We start from the raw sequence: 23,534 nt of genomic DNA, 5'->3' as shown, positions 1-23,534 counted from the left end.
CTCAGAATATGTTATAAAAAATATAATAATTTATTCAAAATACATACGCTTATCAGTAAATTTTTTTCTTAAAACATAAAAGTTATCACAGATTATTAGTTTTGTTAACCAATACATATATTGGCAACAAACAGAATAAAATTTCAATTGAATGGATTCAATGAGTTTAAGTACATCAGTATACATACATATAAATAATAATACTATCAAGATTTTTTGAAATAAAAATCATAAAATTGTATAGGAGGTACATACAATTTGAAAAAAATATATTAGGGATTGAGGTCAAAACAATGTTATAAAATATATATATGAAATAATAATAATATTAACAATAATTATAAATGAAAATGAAAATAAAAAATAGTAAAAAAAAAAAAAATAATAATAATAATAATACTTATATCTAAATCGAAAACTTTACTATTAGATTTTATACAAACCTATAGAAGTTTAATTTTATTTTCGACATTTAGAGATTGACTTGTTGATATGAATTTTTTATAATCAAATAAATTATGACTATATTTAAGGAGATTCTAATAATAAATTAAGATAAACAACCATATTTCACACAGTAATCAGACCATAAATTCATAAAATACTGTAGGTACAATATTTGTAGGAATATATTATGCCCCACTCCCTTTTAAGTAAATATTATCAAAAATATTTAATACTTAAAATAAATATAAATTACAATTTTGTTGTTTACTATACTTAATAATATAATAATACCTAAACTTGTGTATTATTGGACAGAGGAATTTGAGCATGAACTTAATAAAGCTCTAGTTTTCTAAAGTAAATAATTGTTTTTTAGTCCTTAGATCATAGTTAATTGAGCTAAATCAAATCCGATTTCTGTTCTTTGTTCTTCGAGCACATTGTCAATAGTTTTTAAAACATTTTCTGGTAAATGATCCAATAGCATACGGGGCATTACTCTTAGTTCTTTAAAATCTTCAGGTGTGGCCCATCGCATTTCATAATTATATTCATTACTGTTTGTTCCAGATTTTCTATGAATAATTAAAATAAACATGTATAGTACAGTACAATCATAGTATTTTAAATATTTGTGATAAGTGAAAATAAAATTTCACTAGCTGTATATGAACATACTTATCTGCTTTTTTCTGTTCTTTGCTTTTTTTTTTCTTAGTTATGTGGAGTATATGCCCTGGAGTATATAAACGAATTTTCGAGTACCTTCTGGCTGCTAATTCCTAAGAGTAAGATTAATAGGTTTTCATTATTTTATTAACTAACATTAACTAAAAAGTTTCAAATAAAATACATATTTTTTTATAAATTTTAAATGTGTACTAAAGGGCATAATTACATTATAAGTAGATGAAATAGAAATTGGTTGTTCATTAGGATATGATGATGTTGTAGGGACTAGATGATGGTTACTAATGGTATCAGTTGGAAAGCCATCATTCTGTGTAATCATAGACAGAACAGGTGAATGCGTAGACAATAATGGAGAATTACGCATTTCTGAAGTAGTCCGATGGCGCCATGTTGATTCAAGATCCCTTGATGGTACGCCAAATAATGCATATCCAAAGCCATTTAGAAATACTCGGTACTAAAACAAAATATAATAAAATAATTTAAGAAAAAAATTCAAAAATGTATATAGATTAAAATCAAATAGATATCAGGTTGACCTAAAAGTAGATATTGAAAATATTAAATATTAATATAACATTTAGAATATATATAAATTATATTAAATCCTATGTGTACTTAATGGGAATAATGTAATAATTTAATTATGAAATATTAAAAATAACCTTACTTTTGGCAATCTACATGATTGTAGTACTTGTAACATGTTTGTTCGTAAATCTTCAACATTGTCGATTGTCATATGCATAACCATATCGTCACCAACACCTACAGACAGAGTGAACTCTTCAGCTATTCGCGCTGCTTCCCGACTCAACAATCCAGCTAAAATCAATGTTAAAGACTTTATAATATGTAATTTTAGTAAAATATATCCTATAACTGGGTTATTTACCTGGTGTAGCAAAGGCATATACTTTGAGATTAGGATAGAGCGGCCTCATATAAAATGCTAAGAGTACTGCAGTACCTGCACCTAAGCTATGTCCTGAGTATCATAAGTTAAATATTATCCATAAATGATAAGTTAATAATGCTATATATATTCATGATTAAAATTGTAGAGTTCATACCTGTGATTACAAGATTGTACTCTGGAAAATTGGTGTAAGCCTTTTCTATAACATTATGATCTTCTAATTCTTTTTTAATATATTTTGCGCTGCATAACATTCCTTTATGAGCCTAAATTGAAACAATTCATATATTTATAAGACTAGCCTCTAGTTATTTTTAAAATTTATTAGTATTACATAGCTGTCGGATGGAACACCATGAGCATCTAATTTTTCTACTATCGCAGTCAGATCAGTAAATATATCTCGCATTGACAATGATCCTCTTATAGCGATTACTATACTACTGGTTTCATGATCAACAGTTACAAAAAACGGTAGTTCAAATATATGATTGACAAATGAAGCAAATAAAATATCTTTAGAATGTAATTTTGACATGTATCGAATTGCTGCAAAGTTACATAGACAGCAGTTATCCTCTTTGACCACAGTTGGTTTAGTTCTATGCAAAAAATTAACCATGATCGATTTACTCTAGTTTAAATAAAATTGAATAATTTACCTAAAGCAAGCGCAGCAAAAAAACTTTGGCATCATTTTAAATAACCCTGTTATACAATAACGATAAATCAAGAATGGCCAACCATAAATAGCAACAGATAATTGTAGGTAATGTCTAGCTTTTTTAAGACACATCCAATTTGGTTTTCCAGTAAAACATTCATTTACAACTGAAAGACAAACATTAAATTGTTTAAATTATTTTATTTTATTTTATTTTGACTTACTAGAGGTACAATTGTATCTTTGCTCAGCTAAGAGTGCAAGTCTTCTTTGTTCTCTGGATTCACGCTTTTGTTTTACTCTCAATAACACAAACCCAGCAATAAAGTCGGATGGCACAATATCTGTATTTCTAAACATAGAACTCATCAAACCTAAAAATAATTAGATAAAAAATTTAATTAAATTGGTTATGTCTTATTTATTGAAATGTAAAATTCAAAGTTCATATTACTGACCGGCGGCTTGAGAAAACGCTTCATGCGAATGTTCATCTCTAATCAACCAACAAAAGAACCATCTGAAACGCCTCACCCAAATACGGGTGACTTTTCGGTGTAACACCATATCTGTATCTACATTACCATTGGCTCCTTCTTGAAGTTTTAATGACCCAACTGGATCTAACACCATGGCTAGAACGAATATCAAACCTCCCAGCATAACCCAATTGAATAGTACTCCAACTAAAATAATCGATACATTTTTTAATCATTAATACATTAGTATTTTTTTATAATCAAAATTAACAACACACAATGAATTATATTTACTTTCCACTACGGTACTCGTAAAATGTTCATTATCACATTGTATACAATTTGTATAGGTCCATATAGTTCCGAGCACATTTAATGCAATCTCAGGTAAGAGTAAAATAATCCTATAAAAAAAATATATACATGTATATATAAAAACTACAAGTTTGATCAACCGTTCTTAATAACTCATACTTAGCAACTAATAGATGTGGAACGATATTTCTAGCTTTTGTATCGTATATAGCACCCTGAGCACTCCGATTCACTAAAACCATTACAAGCAAAATGATTATGGAATGCATTACTACTATCCCAATCAAGTAAACTCGGACCAACAGGCCACCAGTCAAACAATTGAATGTCCATTGGTAGTAGCGGCACAATACACAACTCATCAATGTCAGCCTATAAATCACAAAATAGACAGATTCAGTAAATTATTAATAGCTAAGACACAGTGGGTATACGCAATAAGGTATAAATATATTTTTAATCTTAAAATAATAATGATGTATTCGTTAGTAGGTAACTATATTAGCTATTGGGTATAGGTAATAATAGGTATTTTGTATAATATTAAATTTTATAACAGCGTTACTATTGTTTGGTACGTGTGCAGTTTTGGGTTAAACGAGGAAACGTTTCGTGATGTGCGTATCATAATTATTTCGACTTATTGTTGTCTCTATCACTTCATTACAAAGCCGACGTCCGGCACTCCGGCAACGACTATTCTGAGGTCGACACGATAAATAATTCAACTATTCAAATTTTCATGGACGAATCGATTCAGTGGAAATACCGTTAAATACCGCAGTTTGTTTAATCTATCGTTTCCAATCGAAATATTGTATGAGAACAACTCACAACCGTTTTTTCAGAGACGTGTTTACTGTTCAGCGCACCCGTTGATAGTGAAATAGTTAATACTTAATAGCTTTTCTCTACTATCACCTAGACTCCCCACCTCCCACTCGACACATCATAGGTTTGTAAATTAAAATATACCTCCACTATATATATTAGCTATCACTATATTTGTTAATACGCATACCGGAACCAGACGGACTAGACGGAGTCGTTTAAAATTGTGCGCTACCGTTTCTTCCGGTTGATTGACCGTGTCCGCTAACGCACATTGCTTTTCTATAATAATGTATGCGCAACTACAGTATTATATGATTTTAATTTTACACTTTTGAATTTCCTTTCTTGTATGAATATTATGAATTATATTTTATAATAAAATTTACACGTTTCGCTTTTCCTTTAAATATCTTAACTTATGGTATTTTCTGGTGTACTTTTTATAAAACACTTGTTTTCTTAAGACGCCTGCTACATTCTATAATTAAAAACAAATTGGTATAGGAATGTAACAACCTCAAGAAGAATTTTCTTTCTCAATCGGACAAATTCATTACTACCTATAACGGGGTTACTTAAGGTCAATTAGGCACCAATAAAGTTGTAAGTAACTTATTAGAATTGTTCGAGTTAATTAATATTACTATGCATTTTAAATATAATTGTCACCAGGCAAACTTCGAGGTCGATATTTACATACCTAATATAAATTTTAATTTTAATAAAATAGAGCAATCAATTTAAATATTTTTTAAACGTATATTTATTACATGAATGGTCACTTATTACTGTCGAGAATTTTTGTTATTCACTTTTTATCTCATCATAAAGTCAGAAAAACCCAATCTGCGAATGTTTTGATAAGATGTTAAACTAGTGGAAAAATGTTGTATGAGGAAAAAAATTGTTAGTTTAGAACAGTTTTTAAGGTTAATATAAAAATAATGTACATTATATTAACCGATAAACTCTAGCAGTTATTACCTATATTAAATACGCTAATCAAACATAACTATGATAATATATTTTCATGGATTTAATTTAGATTTTAAAATAAAAAATATACGCACCTATCCTAATATATAAAATATACTGTAGCGTTTGAATAGGCTTCATGACTATAACACAACGGCATATATCGATGCAATGATTATTTTAATTTAACCGTATATTATGTCAAATACCGGCCAATTATCTATTTATTATTGTTATCTTTTTTTCTCTTGATTGTTCGCTGTCTTCTCCCGACGACGATATTTTATCGTTCTTGTTCCGGCCCGTGTGTAAAACCAACTTCACACGACTTTTCCCGGTTAGTTAAGATCATATGAAATAGTCACATTTATAAAGTTCCTTATAGATGGAACTTTCAGGAATGATGTAAGTACAGCATTAAAATTATATTAAAATCACACCTTGGCCAGTATTTATCTTTCTTTTTCTTCTAACTTGTGCATATTATTATAATCTCTTAAATACAATATCGTTATAATTATTATGTTAAGTGGCAGCCATGGTGTGCTGCAGCCGTAAGATCATATTGGTTATATAAACACACACATTTTCCTTATTTTCGGTATCATGGTCGTACGCGTATGTTATGGCCTGAAGCCCCGAAAAATATTATCGTGTTTTTGAATGTTTCGAGAAACACCTTATATATAAGGATTTTTATCCTTTTATATTAGTATAATTATTATCAATAACGAACGTTAAACACGTATTGATATATAATATTAGTATGGTTCTTTCATTCTTTGTCATTGCCGATCATAAACATGAAGAAATGTCAAATAACCCTACATTATTCTAATTATTATACCATTTATCGAAATTTTATGCCACGAGGATTTTCTTCAAGTTTATATTATATATTCCAGATTACTATAATAATTTATTTTCAATTCTTATCTAACATGTTTTATTTTTATTTATTTCGAATTTTATTTTCTTACCTATCTAGATATAAATATCTAATATATAAACTTTATATGATAATTCAATCCAGAAAACTCCGACTTCGGTTTCGGTTTGTGGTTGGCCCTACCATAAAAACGTTGTCAAATATAACAATCGTTTGAATCTGGCCATAGAAAGTGTGATATGTTACAATACATTAGCCATCCCTCTCTGCAGTATTTAATCTAAATATTCTATCTTAAGCCATAATGTTTTAAATATTTAAATACAAACAAATGTATATAATACATTAATACTTTAATATATGTACATTGATACACATCTTTATTGATAACATTAGTTGATTTTATTATATTTCAATACAAGTCATAAGTGTAAATAATATTCTATCAAGTTGGAATGTTATGTAAAAATTATTTATTATCCTTAACAATTTGAATTAATTATTTGTATAAGTACCAACGCATTAGTTAATAGGTTTGTAATATGTATAAAATATAAATGTACTTCTATAGAGTTATTTGTAGTAGTTTGACAATTTATTTCTAAATTATACATAATGTGTAACAGAAAACAAGAATTTAAATTTTAAATTTTTTGGAAAAATTTAGCATACAAATAAAATTTCAATGACAATTTAACCTCTGTATAGATAAACGAACCTGACATGAATTCACAGCTTAAATTACATTTTTGTTATAGTATAGAAGTATAAACACTGTTTATTTATACTGAAGTTATTACCTATTAGAAATGATATTAAATACGTTACACATAATTTATTAGGATACATAATTTATAACTAATGTAATAAACAGAAAGTAGCATTTGTCAAATTTCCTAATAGTTTCAAAGAAAATTAAAAACATTTTTAAAGAAAATACTAAATAAAATGTTTTAGATAATTTTTACTATTTTTCATTTATAAATTAGAACCGTTTGATGAACAAAATAATTTGTTATTGTCTACTGTAAAAGGGATTCAGACAGGATGTTGGAAATTTTGAGTTTCCTTTATGAAGTTTGGTACAGTTTATAAGAAACTGTGTTCTATACCATAAACATGAGTAATATTTATTCGAGGTTAATATAGAAATTCTAAAACACAATAGTGATAGTTATTATGATTATTATTATGTACCAACTTACTAATATATATTTGTACAGACATTTTAAAAAGGACAAGGATAATACATGACGTTATTTTCTTATATGCGTGATGTTGGTAAAAAAAAAAATTATTGTTGACATAATACAGTTTATTATTACGGGCATTATGGATATTTAATAGGTATACACAGTACAGACGTAAGTATATGATTGCCATCAAAATTAGATGCAATTACGTTGGTTACATACTAACATTTTTTATATCTAAATATATGTATCTACCTAGAGGCATATTATCAAAAGTAAAAATTAGACGGCCACCTTGAAATATTTGTATAGTTTCCGGTGGATAAGACATAAAGTCAGAAATGATAAATTAAATAAATATAATACATAATTTTATAAATACGTAATTTTTAAAAAGGTAACATATAATTTTCACAAAAGGTACTAATGTACAATAAATATGTGCGAATTAATTTGTTGAAAGATTGTACCCTAAACTGCAATTGTGTATATTGTATTACAAACGCGACACACGCGTGCATATTGTATAACATTTCATAAATATTTAACGCAATAAATGCCGTTTTTATACATTATATTATGAACATATGGGCGCATCTATGAATGAAAATAAATAAATCGTTAATTAATTCAAATAATTCCATATAAATCAATAGGTTTTATGTGGTTTTTATGTAAATAATTTATTAATTATTTGTTTCGTGACATAACAAGCGCATAAAACCCATTGATTTAGGGAATACATTTAAAGAATAAAATTTATTTATATATAGCCTAAATACATAATATCAAAGACATAATATAGTAGATATATTATAATAATAATAGTAATACTTAAGACAGCCAGCCATCATATAGAAAACCGCTAGCGTATCGGCATCAGAACATTTATTTTTGGTTTCGATTCATTGAAGGAATGACACCTTAACCAGGCATCGTTTTATAGATCGTTTTTTATATGATTATGGGAGTAAATAATTGTTATAACGTTGAAATAAGATTCGTTGGTGGGTTAGTAGCTATGCTTGCGTATAAAAATTATGTTTTCGTATGCTCGTTAATTAATTTATGATTATATAATATTATGTGTTATTACCAGAATATTCCGATGATTTTTGCCAGACCAATGACCAGTTGCACCAATCTTTTTAACACTGTTAACTTTTTTTAACTTAATAACAAACTAGATACATGGTTATTTGACAGGAAGAAGGAGGGTATTCGAATGCTAAGTAAGTGTGGATATTTTATAGGATTTAATGATACTTCTTGTTTACTCAGATCATTATAGACGGTTCGTGTATTTATTTAGATCGTTATTATCGTATTATTCTTATAAATATTAAAATATATTTACAATCTGTTATGAATAAAACAATTATTAACATAGTTAACAGACAATTAAAAACAATGACATGGAAGTTAATGAAGAGAAGATTATTTAGCAAAAGAATCTCAGAATTTATTATTATATAATAATTAGTGTATATATATACAAATATCGGATTTATTCTACATATAATATGATGATTTCTAATTAACACATTTTTACCTAAATGCCTGGTGGTTTTTTTATGTTAAAATAGTATAAGTATAGAATCTGTAAAATTGTATGTGGTTTTTCACCAATTAGTGTTAAGTACTAACATTTAGCGCGATGTCAGTACATCACTAATGATTGGACAAGTGACAATCGTGCCATTTTGAAAAGACATTTTTCCACCAGCTTGATATTCATTTAAAAATCTCATATAATATAACTTATAAGTATAAATTATTTCAAAAATAGATCTTTTTTTTAAGCACCTACTCCAAATATATTTCAAACAAATAGGTACGTAAAAACGTATTGTACTTTTTATAACATTGGAGTAGGTTACTAAAAAAAGGATGTATACATTTTTGGAAAAATTGATAGTTTATACTGCCATACATTATGTATTTATTATTACAAAAACATTCAAAAACATTTTTAAATGATAAATAATATATACTAAATTATTTAATATTTTTACAATAATTTTTTATTTAGAGAAAAACATAGATAAGGATATAACAATAACTTACCATATTCCCCGCATTAAAAGTTCCAATAATCCTGGAAACACCAAGTCGTCTGTACCGGCAAGCCATCTACGTCCAAACATTTGCATAGACGGCATCGTGGTAGTTCGACGCCCTAAAAATTAAATCATACAAAAATAAATAATACATTTTTATTTAGTCACAACAAATAACTGTAATGGATACATTTTTCAAGTTCTTTCGAAAACCTTATACTGCTTAAATAATTTATCAATTTCATCTCCATGCATTATACAATGCAGTGATTACAGTTATTTTTGATTTTTTTAGCTTAATATTTAATAAAGCTGGAGAATTTATTCGGGTTAGTCTTCATAGCGGATTCCAAATAGATAATTTAATTTATTCGTATAATCATACATACTAGAAAAGTGTTAGTATTAGGTTTTTAAAATGTGTATTCTAAACTAAAAAGGTTTCATCTATTTTTATAAGGTAATGATGGTAACGCAGAGTAAGGTCATTTGTATAACGCACGTCGGAAAGACGGAGATAACAAAATAAATGTCGTTAGAACAATCCATATAGCATTCGTGCACTTATTCAGGTACATAAGCAATTTTATGAGAGTAAAAATAGGTTTGAACACATAAATAGCATCTATAATCTAAAATTCTAAAAGAGTTTTTATCTTTTTGTTTTGTTTTTATTTGTGTATACTTATTAGAAGGTAATATATAATATAATATATTATGTTGAATGTACGTAATAATGATCAATAGAGAAAAAACAAATGCGTTTACATTTACATTTATTTAACAAGTAAAGTTTAAGTTGGGTAAGGTTTTGCGATTAAAGATACCTCGGATGGCCTTGACTCCGGATCCCGGGTCCAGAGTCATCGGCGATACCCAGTGAATGAGTGTGTGTTTAGTTAAAAAACATTATTTAATTACACCGTATGGTTAGATCTTATATATTTTAAGATTAGTCATTAATCATTATGCTACAAAAATATTCTTAGATGGTTAAGTCACAGAATAGATTAAATTTTTAAGTTGTTGGACAATTAACCATTATTCGTTATCATGAATTGCATACCTAAATATTTATGTTTTATTTTTAAAATATTTAACGATACATTTGAACAAGTACAAATAGTATCACATATGTTGGTAATTATTTTATTAATAAGTTATACATAAGAAAATATAATAACTGGCAGAGTTAACTAAAGTACTATAAAAATTAAAACTACTTATTAAACAAAACTAATTCAAAATAATCACTCTTTAGTCATAATTATGTTTGTATATCATATTATTTTTATTTCACAAAATCAGCAAAAACAAATCTAATAAATTAAAATTGGCAAATCATTAGACTAGATTAATAATAACTAATCTAAATTTAAATCATATAATAAAGCAATATATTCTTGAAGTTAGAAATAATTTATGAATATTTTAGTTAAATAATAATCATAATTACTGATAAATTATTTTTAATGAAAAAGTTTTGTTGTTGTTTATATAATATTAACATAAATAGTACACAATTAATAATTTACCTCTAGTTGTTGAACTTTAGCTTGGAGTGTCACAATACATATTGTGCGGTTTTATCGGATGTATATCTTTTGAAATGGCCGCATCTAGAAACAAGTTAAAATGAAGAGCAATTTTTAAATATTATTTTAGCAAATTTTTTATTTATTATAAAAAAATAATAAACAATATAATGATTATTAGATCCATTGTCCATAACATAATTGACTAACATTTTTTATACATGCAAATTACCGAAATTAGATCTGTTATTTTTCACTATAGTCTATAATTTATAAGCATTTATGTATTATTGAAATATAGTATAATATGAGTAAATATACATAAAAAACTTCTATAATTTTTCAAGCACGTGCAATAAAAGGGAAAATATAAATTCCGTAACTAATCTTCCTTGAACTATGTTTACTTTCTACAAACGCGTGAAAAATATTATTTATATTCATTTCCGACATATTTAGTGTAATGATATATATATAACATTCAACATTTACAAGTTTTTTCAATTGTAATTAACGAATAGAAATAAATTAATAGTTGTGCTAAATTTGATCATAGTATAATAATCCAGATTAAAAAGTTAAATAAAAAATATTATATAGTTCAAATTATAGGCATAATAAACTGTGTTAACAAATATAAGAAATTTATAAACAATTTTTTAATGATATAGAAATATTAGAAATAATTGTATAACACTTTTAATTATTAGATTAGCAAAATCAATAAATGTACCAAAATTATAACATATTTTAGAATCAAGAAAAATTGCTTTTAATTTTTACACTATATTATCAACGAAAATATAAAAAAAAAAATAATCTAAATTTTGTATTATTTTTTTATCATTGACTTAAATAAGATGAATACATTATAGATATTCGATTTAATATTAATTTGTTTGGTTTTCAATGTACAATATATTACTTACAATGGACAAAATAAATTATAATTTGTTACTACCAAAAATAAATCAATTAAAATTGATATGAATTAATTAACATCATACCAATATTATTAGGGAAATAATTTATTATTTTTGAATAATTAATATATCATTATAGCTTATTCAAATTCAACTTAAAATTTATATTTATAATACTTTTTTCGAATAATTAATATTCATTGTACCTATCTATGTATTTTTAATGTAATTGGTTTTTATTATATTAATATGATAAATAAATATAATAATGATGAATAGTTTTTTTTTTGAAGGCTGAATGTAAGTATAAATATATTATTCATCATTTCATAAAAATAAGAAAAAAACACTAAATATTTTTACAATTTTTGATTAGTTTAAGAACTAAAATGTAACCCAAAATAAAACGAGTTTAAATAATAATATAAAAATAAATGTTTTTCAATAGGGAGTAGGGACGATTGATCACCGATGTATATAAGACTCCAACATCATTACATACCTACAGTATGCGGCGTCGAGGTAAACAGAGCATAAACTGACAAGTTAAATACCAAATCACATTTTTTATAATTTTTAAAATTATTCTGATAATCTAACTATGTGCAATATTGCAAAATCACAATTTTAAAAATAATATGGAAAAAGTGTACAACTGTAGTTTAGATTAGCTGGTACTTGGTATATTTAATCGTACATGTTGCATGGACAATAAAAATCGAATTGTGTTACTTTAATGCTGCAATCGTTTAATGTAATGTAGACCGAAGTATTATGATTATTATACCGGATAAGTACATTTTGTTGAAGACTGTGCTAAGGAAAGAATGGAGGGGATGAATAATGGAAGTGAAATCGAAAAGAAATTTAGATATTAATAATTTCGATAATAATGTTGATTTAGTTAAATTATGCTAAAACCGGAAATAGGGTTACAAAAGATGATGTGACACTGTGTATGAAATTCGAAGATTCGATGTATAATACATTTTATTTGAACTTTGAAGAAATTAATTAAAAAAAATTCCATATGTTATTGGGGGGGGGGGGGGGTTTAGTATTCATTGTTGAATTCGATTGCTTAGTCCATCAATATTGCATCGTAATACCCGGTGGTCATCATACTTATTAACTATTAAATAACTCATGTCATTAAAATATTTGCAAATAATACTATATTAATACAATTACACATAAAATCATTAAAATTATATAACGATGAATTGAATTTAGTACCTAGCAAGAAATTAATACACAAAGTACGAAGTATATTCATCCAAAAATAATTTTATTTTACTTTGTGCAAAGTAAAGAATGTACCTGTAGATTTCTTGGAAGACAACGTGCTTCAATTTTTAATATTGGGGTTGTTTTTAGAAAATTTGATCTAGTTTTTCTTAAAGAGTCTAAAATTGAAATAGTATAATTAAAGTATTTATTAATAATTTTAAAAACTAACAAAAATAGCGGAAAAATAGGAATTATACGACATGTCGCCATAGGTTTACAAAATCAAATTTATTTTTGTGTTATAATTCAGAAAAAAAACCGTAAAAAGTTAAAATTTTTAGTAAATAATTGAAAAAATTTTATTTTATAGCTACGATATACCTAGTTAGATTTCAAAATATTTTGACACTTTTCTAACATTTGAAAATCTTGTAATTTTAGATTAATAATAATACAATTTTTATTTTTCGATTAATTTTTTTGTTTATTTAATATAAAGTTTCTAGATCCTTAAAATTATAAAAATGCACAACTTAAACAGAAATTTAAAAATATTGAAAATACAATCGCAATTTTTTTTTTATAAATACTTAAAATTTAAGTATTGACAAAAATGGTTAATGATTTTTCCAGAATCAATTTTAATAATTGATGATGTGATAAAAAATAATAAACGTAGCCCGTTATAAGATTTTGAAACTTTCCATCATACGTATAAATTATTTATTTTTATACACATTGAAATTTTCAAAATACTTTGACATATTAATAATTATATTAAATCGTTTATATTTCTATGGTATGTTGGTATTACCTTATAACTTATAGGCTATAGCTTATATTGCGCCATTTTTTTATCAAAAATTAGTTCAACCTATCCAATTAACAAAATGCAAATAATAATAATATTAATAATATAAAATAAGAAGCTGTTTAAAATGTTTAAATCTGATGCTGATTTATTCATCTCTATCACTCAAAATCGTTTTTCGTAGGTATACAATTATTTATCATTGAATTAAAATGTGACACATCCATTACGAAATGCTACTCAATGACGTACTACATTCGAAACCTATTATACAGCAAAAGATAGTTCCCAGGTTTTTGATTGATTATTTATTAGTTTTTATTTATCTTAAAATACTTTAGAATGTAGATACTGTTATTTACTTTATATATAAATTAAGCTACATAAAAAATATATTAATATATTCATCGAAATATCTAATATGAGTAATATGACTAATATAATGCAATCAATAACAATTACATAATTATTTTTATTAAATTTTGTTCAATTATTGTGACGTATGATAACTTATAGTAGTCAGTGTAAAAAACTGATTAAATAAATTGAATATCATTAATTTTTGGTATGACTTTGAGAATAACTATGGCATTAAAATATATAATTGAGTATTTGATGCATTTTAGTATATTATAATATATACTATTTAACTGAGATAGCATTGAAATATCAATGAGATTTACTCAACAATTAACATTGTAGTTCAAAGTGTATGTAACTCTATATGGTTAAGTCATGTTCTATGATGACTTAGGTAATAATTTATTATAAATTGCCTTTGAAAAATGAGTAATAACTAATTATTTACAGCACAAATCGTCTATTTTATTAGTATAAGATGTATTACAAATACAACTCATCTATTATTAGGTACGAATATTATATAATATAATAATAAATGTTGACAAACTGTAATAAATAAAAATAAAACTGGAAACTCGATACACTTTATAATATAAGATATGGAATGAACGTTATTATTTTGAGTGTTGTATTCGTCGTTGACAAACTATAGTGGATGTGTTTAATTGTATTCAATGATAAATCATTGCATAGGTACGAACTTCTGAGAGTAGACGGTCAGTATATTTCTAAATGTTTAGAGAAGGCATGCAATGAAGATGGGGATGATGTAGTGCATTAAATTAATAGGTTAAATTACTAATGATCGTTCACAGTAGTATAAATTAATAACGGTTTTTTAGAATGATAATAGAAGTGCACTATGTTTAGATAGATAAAGTGGAAAGAAACGTCAAGCATTTTGTGTGTCATTGAGATTAAACAGGGGTGGCGCTACACGGGGGCCAGGGTGAGCAAGTGCACCCCCCAACAATTTAATGTTAAAAATATGTAAGGAAATAAAAAAATTGTATATCATTATCAATATGTAAAATAGTATTAATTATTTTAAAGAGTTTTTAGACTTAGTAATATTATTTTAAGTTTTACTGTAATATTAAAATTAAATATGCTGTTTTTTGCATATTTAGAAACAAATATTCTTAATAGAATTAACGGCTCACTTTCTAAAATCTCATACATAAAAAAATAAAAAGATTTTTTATTGCTACATACAAATGAAAGAAAACAGAGGAAATTTGAGTAGTACATTTGTGATAATAATAAACTATAGGTATCTTTTTTGATTATTTATTTAGAAATATTACATATTATATTATTATACCCAAAACAAAAAAAAATTTCGCCCAGTATCCCCCCCCCCGCAATACAAAATATCTGGCACCGCCACTGTGATTAAAAGATTGATAGTATATAACAGTTGTGAGGTGTATATACTGTTATATGGTTAGGAATGTGGTAGTAGCTAATAAATGTAGCAGAAAGTAGGTGTAGCGGAGTGCAGAGATGTCTTGTTTAGGAGAATGCTAAGATAAATGCATTGAGCATTAGAGAGGAAAAAATAAGAAACTAATTCATTAAGGGTAGTATAGGTTATATTAATAAGTCTGGTCATTTTATTATGAGGAGAGGTGACTCACCAGTTATTGAGAATCGCTATAGAAAAAATGTTGAAAGGAAAACTAAAGAAGAAATGAATAGAAAAATCGGAAAAATACATGAAAATGTTGGGTGTAAATAAAATAAAAGTGTATAGGATAGAGCTTTTTGGAGGTGTATAAGCGATCGTACTCGAGCCGGGAGAGAAAAGCGATATAAAGATGAATAAAATAATAAAATAACTAAAATCGTTATTCTTTATTTAAATATCAAATGTAGTTCTTTAAATGTTTATAAAAAAATTCATATTAATGTATTTTTGATATTTTTGAGGTAAGAAAAACTTACAAGGAACTTTATACTAAAAGTTCAAACTTAAAATATTATACATAATTTTCAAATTTTCAAGATCATGAAGAATTTATTAGTTTTGAATTCCCGCGTAAAATCAATACCAAAAACTTATTTTAGCATTCTTTCTTACTTTCTTAGTTTAAAAGTGATCTTAATGATCAAAATATTCTCATACGATACTTAGTGAAAGGAAACTAGACTTTATAAAACTGTTTATGGTTAGTGGTCACTGTCAGATCGACCCAAGGTCGTGGCAATTAAAATTATTCGTAGACGGTAGACAATTATTTTAGCAAAATATGATTTTATATTATTAAATTATAGTTATACTATAATATGAGTTGTTCAAAAAATACTTTTGTGAACAGTTAAAATTTTTAAACACATTCAAATAGATTCGAAAAAAGACATAATGGATCAAATTCTGTTTAAGGTATACTAAAAGTATTTTATTTTTAAAAATGTCCATTAGTTTTTGAATAAATTGAAAAAATAATAAACTTAATTGTAATAATAACACCTATACATTTTACATAAATTAATAATGACCATAAAAATGTACGACTTAAATTTGTTTATATTATACGATATATACGTATATATTTATCTTATTTTTTGTTTTTACAATGATTTTAACAAATAGTTAAAATGACTTAATTTTAACAGACAATGTAAAATAACAATTGATAGCACAATACACAAATATTTAATTTTTTTAAGGTTATTGACAATTTAAATAAAACATAAATTAATAATGGAGAAAAATATAATTTGCATATCAAATAATTTTGTCGTTACTAATATATTATATTGCATAAAATATATTGTTGCACAAAAAAATTATTATAATTTGTATTTTTTAGTAAAGGTACTCGCATATTTTATAATATATAGCTAATATCTATATATTATTCATCTTCGTTCAAGAAAAAATGAACAATCATAAAATAAAAAACGTTTTGTTGCATAGTAGGTGTCGAATGCACCTCGTCATTAAGTAGTCACTATAATGGATGTTAAATTTTAACTCAATGATAAATCATTGTATACGAAAAACAATTATGAGCGGAGACCATATTATGTCAACCACTAATTTATACCTAGGGATATTTTATAATATATTTATAACAAGGAGTTGCTATAATATGTAATTTTATTATTATTGTATCAGTAATAAAACTTTAATTTTTGATAAAATAATTGCGTATATTATTAATTTAGTTATTGAAATATAAATATAATATAATATATTAACTAGCAACGTACTTATTACCCGACTTCGCTCGGGAAAAAATTATTAGTCCGACAATTCCATTTTCCTATTACCACTGCGTATTTCAGTTTAAGTGTAATACGGTTAGGTTTTTGTGTTGTCAATTTTAATATCAGAATATTTTTTATTGACTATTACACTTATAAGTAAGAATTTATAGCACCTTATAGGCTCATTATTGCCTTGTTAATTTTACCATTAATTTTAACGTGAGTTATAATAGGTATGTAAAATATTAACATTTTTATAACTGGGTTTCGAATTTAGAAATCAATTAAAAAAACAATGAGATTCTATAGATAATTACCTTTAAATTATACAATAAATTAATGTATTCTGCTATTAAAGATAACCACACAGAATTAGTTTTTGATTTTGCTAAGCACAAATTTGGTATGTATATGCTCGTAAGACGGAGACAATATAGTACAACACACATTGATTTGACATCCTCTAAGGATAAAATACAATACATACTCGTATACCTATATCAAGTTATTTAATTATAATAACTATATTTTAGGACCTAAATCCAACTAAACGAGATCCTCTAAAAATAAATTATTAAGTGCTTTAACAATGATGTGTTTGATATTTTATTTGTGAATGTATGTGTAGATACCACGAATAATACATAATAGCAAGTAAAAACCAGTTGACCTTGGACATGGGACATTTAATTTTGTTCGCAAAAAAATATATTTAACTTAAATTATATTATAAAATTTGTGTTTTGGGTACTAGAGTATTAATACTTAAAAAGACAAATACAATTTATGCATTTCTTATTTATTGATGTAATTGATTTTCTAAAGTAAAATATTCCTAAAATACTGAACGTATTATTGTATTAACATATGCAATTGTCATAAGTCAAACAGTCTTTTAACGTTGAAACATCAATAATAATATACAAATCGATCAGTTATTAAAGAACAATATATACATGTAATGTGTATGTTGATGACATAGTTACATCACGTGTTCGCGAGAGAAGGGTGTGCTACTGTGAAAGTTGTTCAGTCAGTGTTCACCTCCAAAGGACACGCATAGTACACGCGGTCTCACAGATCTTCTACATACGCACATACGAGATGAATATATGTACACAACAAAAAAAGTATTAAAAGAAAAGGTAATGATAACAATGAAAATTATTGAATATACCTAATCATATAAATAATATTATTTAATAGATATTAAAAAGAAATAAATCAAAATTATAAATGTGACTAATTATGACGGATTTCATAATTATATAGAATACTATTGTACATTTTATAAATAAAATATAGCTATGTTGGCCACTTTCTCGCCACGTCATACCAACATAGCGATGGCTTGTTCATCTTAATAGATTTTTCAATCATACCTATAAAATGTATTTAAATATGTAAATTTAATTAAGTTTTAAATAACTTATGGTCGTAAAATTTGTCTATGAGCCAAATATTTTTTTACTACAATACGTTTTACTTTAATTAAATTAAATTAACAAATACAATTTAGAATCTTCAATGGAATGAGCCTAAAAATAATACACGGAAGTAAAAATTTTATTATAACAAAATTTACAAAAATAATAGACAATCAATCTACAGCTCAAAACTCATTAATATTAATTGGTTATTAATTTGTTTTATATGATAATGATGTTAACAATAATATATTTTCATTGATTCTATACAATACTATAGTAGAATTTATAATCTATGATTTTATATACAAATTTAGTTGATAGTATAGAATCTTGATAAATCAAAAAAAATTAACATCATTGACTTATTTGTGCATATTATTTTTATTAGTAATGCCGGTTGGCATATAAATTGTAATATAAATATATTTTATTTTGACTATGACTTGAATTTATTTTTATTCCTTGAGCTTTTGAGATCAAGATTTTAGCAAATAATGTATTTATATAATATATATACTTACTCTAAACATAAAAATTAAAATGCATAATTATTCCTGTACTCAATTGTCAAAATATTTAGACTTATTAAAAAATTACACATATCCAACAATTTATATGATTTTAAATTATTTTTTTTTTACAAAACATGGATTTACCTTAAATTAAGATAGTAAATGTTTGTGTAACTTATTTTACCCATATATAATTATAACAATTATACAATAATAACATAAAAGTTTAACTATAGTTTATAATTAATACATTTTAAATTATATGGAGGGTAATAATTTTTTCATTTACAAAACATATTTTTATTATTTATTTATTCTATTCAAAATAAATTCTAAAAATTAGTATAATTATATTGATAATAATGTAATAGTTTTACTTAATTTTATCAATTTATAAATAATAAAGAAATATGTTGACTTTTAAAATAATTGGAGATTCACAATATATTTTTTTCAAGTATAATAATATTATAGAAATAAAAATAAAAATACAATAATAAGCCTACATTAGTAAGTTACAAAAAAAAAAAAACAATAGCTCAATAGTATCAAAACCTTAATATAGGAACTATAGTCAACATTTAAATAGATACAAATGAAAAACAAACTTTTTGATGAAAATGTTTTTTTTTTTTACTTTTAATACTTTATAGATTGTTCAATGAAATCTCGAACAAAATATTAGTTGTCAATTTAAAAATTAATATAACAGCCTTATACATAAAATTAAAATATCAAATACATAACATTTTCTAACAGGATATAATCTACTATTTTATCATCTCAATTACAAACCCTATGATTCGTGATTTTGTATATACAAATGTTTTACTTTAGTGGGACATTTTCAAATTTAATACAGTGGTTCGATTTCTAATTAGCTGATCTTCACAATTTTATATCATTAAATACCATCTTTACACAATGTAATCAATGAAGACATTAAAGTTATGTATAACATATAAGCAAATTTCATAAACATTATTTAACCTGCCCTTGTAGCTTTATAAGACAACATAAAAAAATTAAAAATAGATCTCTTAATGAAAAATTCAATAACATTCTGTTGAAAACAGTAGATGTTTATAACAATCTGTTTATACATTTAATCTGGTTCTCACTGATTAAAAACAATCAAATTTTGGTTAATAATAAAAAATATTATTTTGACTAAATATCTTTGTTTTTTAATAATTTAGACAACACTTACTTCACCAAAATTATCTATCAATCAAAAATTGTTATCAGATCAACTAGACTCTGACTAAAATGCCAATGCCATAAATCCTTTGGAAATTATGGTATTTTAAAGGTTAAATGATACCCAAAAATTAGCAAGAATACATCATAGACCAAATCTTAATAAATTGAATTAAGTATATTTTATTTTTTATGAATAGCAAAACCATAAATTTTATTCTTTTAACTATCAGGTATTGTAATCGCATAACATTAAAACAATACCTATTAAATATAGGTAACAATAAAATATTTAAAATTAACCACAAAATATTAATTAGAATCATACATCACTTTTATTAGTCACATAGATAAGTGAATGTTAATTTTTTTTTAGAACTTTTATTATATTTATATCTAGGGTCATAGTCCAGTGTTATTTATAATCATATAAGGTGGTATTTACATAATTGTCTTAGGCACATTATAATCAGTAATTACCTATTTCAATTTTTGACAAATTATTTATAAAAAATAAAATTAATTAGGTAATATGTATTATTAATCTTTAACTTTGATTAAATATATATTATTTAAGATACTGTGAGAAAATTATACTCAAATTAAAAAAATTATAAATTAATAAATACGCCATAATATATTCAAATCGAGATTCAAATGTAAATATACAATGTACAATGCTATTGAAAGCTAATAGTTATAATCTGTGTCAATTAACAATGTTTTTGGCATAAGTTTTCCTTGAGGATTTTCTATAAGCAGAGCATAGAGGTTTAGAGGTGTAATAAGTTATTAATAATAGTATCATTAGAATCTAAATTTAGATAAAAAGTAATTAGCTTAAAAATGTATAAATAAGTACAGAATACATTGCTTTCACCTAAGTATACAAATATTATAAAATATATTAGAAAGATACATCATAACAAAAAAATTTTACATGGCAATTAATGGTACCTACAAATTACAATATTTATATATAATTATTTTATTCTGTAGTATAATAAATTATCAAAATAAGATTAGATTTTAATATTTTAATATTTAGTTTTTTCAATTTAAAGTTCTATCTCAAAACATTTTGGTTTAATACGTTATTTGGCATGATTATTAGTAAACTATTTAATAGCTAAAACTAAATTTCTCTAATAACCTATCACGTTAAAAGATAATAAAATATTGTATATCTATATTACATACAAACTAAAAATATCATGTACAAATTTTAAACTTAGGTAAATCATTTTGCTATTTACATTTTTTTTTTTTTATAATGATTTTATATTTAAAAAGTAAGTTTGTTTCATAAATTATTAATTTAAGAAAAGATAATGAATCATAAAATATATCTTAAACATACATTTGAAATGTACATTATATAACCTGTCCAGTTCATCTTGACACTTAGATTTAAAAAAAGAGGTGTTTAGTATTATATTGAAAAAAAAATATACAAATTTTGTACAAACTGAAAAATTTGACTACTGAAATTCAACAATGAGAATAATTGAGATAATTAATTTAAAATTGGAAAATTTAAATTATGTAATGAATATTAAAAGAAATAACTAATATATGTTATTAGAAATAGATTCACACTTTAAAAAAAATGTAAGCTGATAATTTGTTTTATTTTATAAATGCATAGGTAGCATACACATTACAGTATAATTTGCTGTCAATAAAATATATCTATATATTTGTATAATTAGGTATCAGAACACAGAATATTATTTGTAAAATAATTACTTATGAATATTATAGTGTTAATATTTAGCTCAATAATTTGTATCAATAAATGCCTCAGTAATTGATTTTAATTAAGTAAATATACTATTTACACATAGGTACACATAAAATATGTATTATATTTTAGCTTTAGAGCAGTAGTACTATAATAGTAGATTAATTAGATTAAAACAATAAAGTAGAACAAATATTGTAACCAAACCACGTTTAAACATTTAAAATTAATAGTAGGTACTAGGTACAATCGTAATACATAAATTCCTAGTGTCTGTCCATTAGACATTAGTACATGGTTCTAAGCTATAAAATTTAAAAAAGTTGGTATAATTACAAAGATATGCATGTCAAACCGTTATTTTAGCACAAGGTTTTATTTGTATGTTTGTTAGCTTATAATAAAATATAAGTAGGTAGGTGAATAACATTAACTGATTAACTCAACAATTGTACACAGTCAATCGTAGTAAAATACAGTAATGATGATTAGTGATTACCAAGAAATTATAATGTGTAGACTACCTACTCACCGAAATAGATAGGTCCACTGTTTAATGTTCTCCGTCAAAGACGCGGAAAACGAGTTAACAATGATAAGCCGTTTGGAGTTATTTATTAGCTTACGCGGAATATTGAACACTATTAGTATGTCGCGAAAGAAAAAAAAAGGTATCGATGCGACCTACTTCGAGAAAAAAACTCATTTATTGCACAAAATTTCACCGGACAAAAAAAAACCGCTAACTTATTGTGCAGAAACCGATCACGCAAACTGCCCACGGCGATGAGCAGGAAAATGGTCAAGAATTTTTACGACAACCGAGCCGCGTGAAAACCGTTTTCGATTATTCAAATGCTCGAAGCGCTGGTAATAGAAATTTTTTCGTTTTTGTAACTGTGAGATTGATAAAAACGCGGACGGATAGTGATAACGAACTATCGGCGAAAACGTCGTCGTGACAACTGTTGCGCGCGCAATTGCGAACTGCGGAGCGACTAAAAAAGTGAAAAATGAAACGCAACTGAGAAACAGCGCACGGCCCGACACCACCGGGGTGGAGGTAACAGATACACGACTCGCGGCAGCAGTGCGACAGACC

At 25.2% G+C, this 23,534-nt stretch overlaps 1 protein-coding gene across 1 annotated transcript; it reads right to left on the bottom strand.

The window, feature by feature from the left end:
* Positions 1–7: 7 nt before the first annotated feature.
* On the bottom strand, positions 8–23,531 carry LOC132929576 (diacylglycerol lipase-beta). Its single transcript, XM_060995024.1, has 15 exons — positions 22,965–23,531; positions 11,004–11,087; positions 9,476–9,587; positions 3,677–3,889; positions 3,497–3,606; positions 3,182–3,409; positions 2,948–3,097; positions 2,722–2,890; positions 2,394–2,661; positions 2,214–2,325; positions 2,036–2,128; positions 1,811–1,965; positions 1,346–1,597; positions 1,126–1,229; positions 8–1,022 (listed from the first exon to the last, which is right to left on the bottom strand). The coding sequence occupies exons 3-15, from the start codon at positions 9,568–9,570 to the stop codon at positions 827–829; spliced, it is 2,145 nt and encodes a 714-aa protein (XP_060851007.1). The 5' UTR covers positions 9,571–9,587; positions 11,004–11,087; positions 22,965–23,531; the 3' UTR covers positions 8–826.
* Positions 23,532–23,534: the final 3 nt, after the last annotated feature.

Source organism: Rhopalosiphum padi, chromosome 4 (assembly GCF_020882245.1).
Source record: "Rhopalosiphum padi isolate XX-2018 chromosome 4, ASM2088224v1, whole genome shotgun sequence".
Taxonomy (NCBI): Eukaryota; Metazoa; Arthropoda; class Insecta; order Hemiptera; family Aphididae; genus Rhopalosiphum; species Rhopalosiphum padi.
This window is presented reverse-complemented; position numbering and strand designations above follow the sequence as displayed.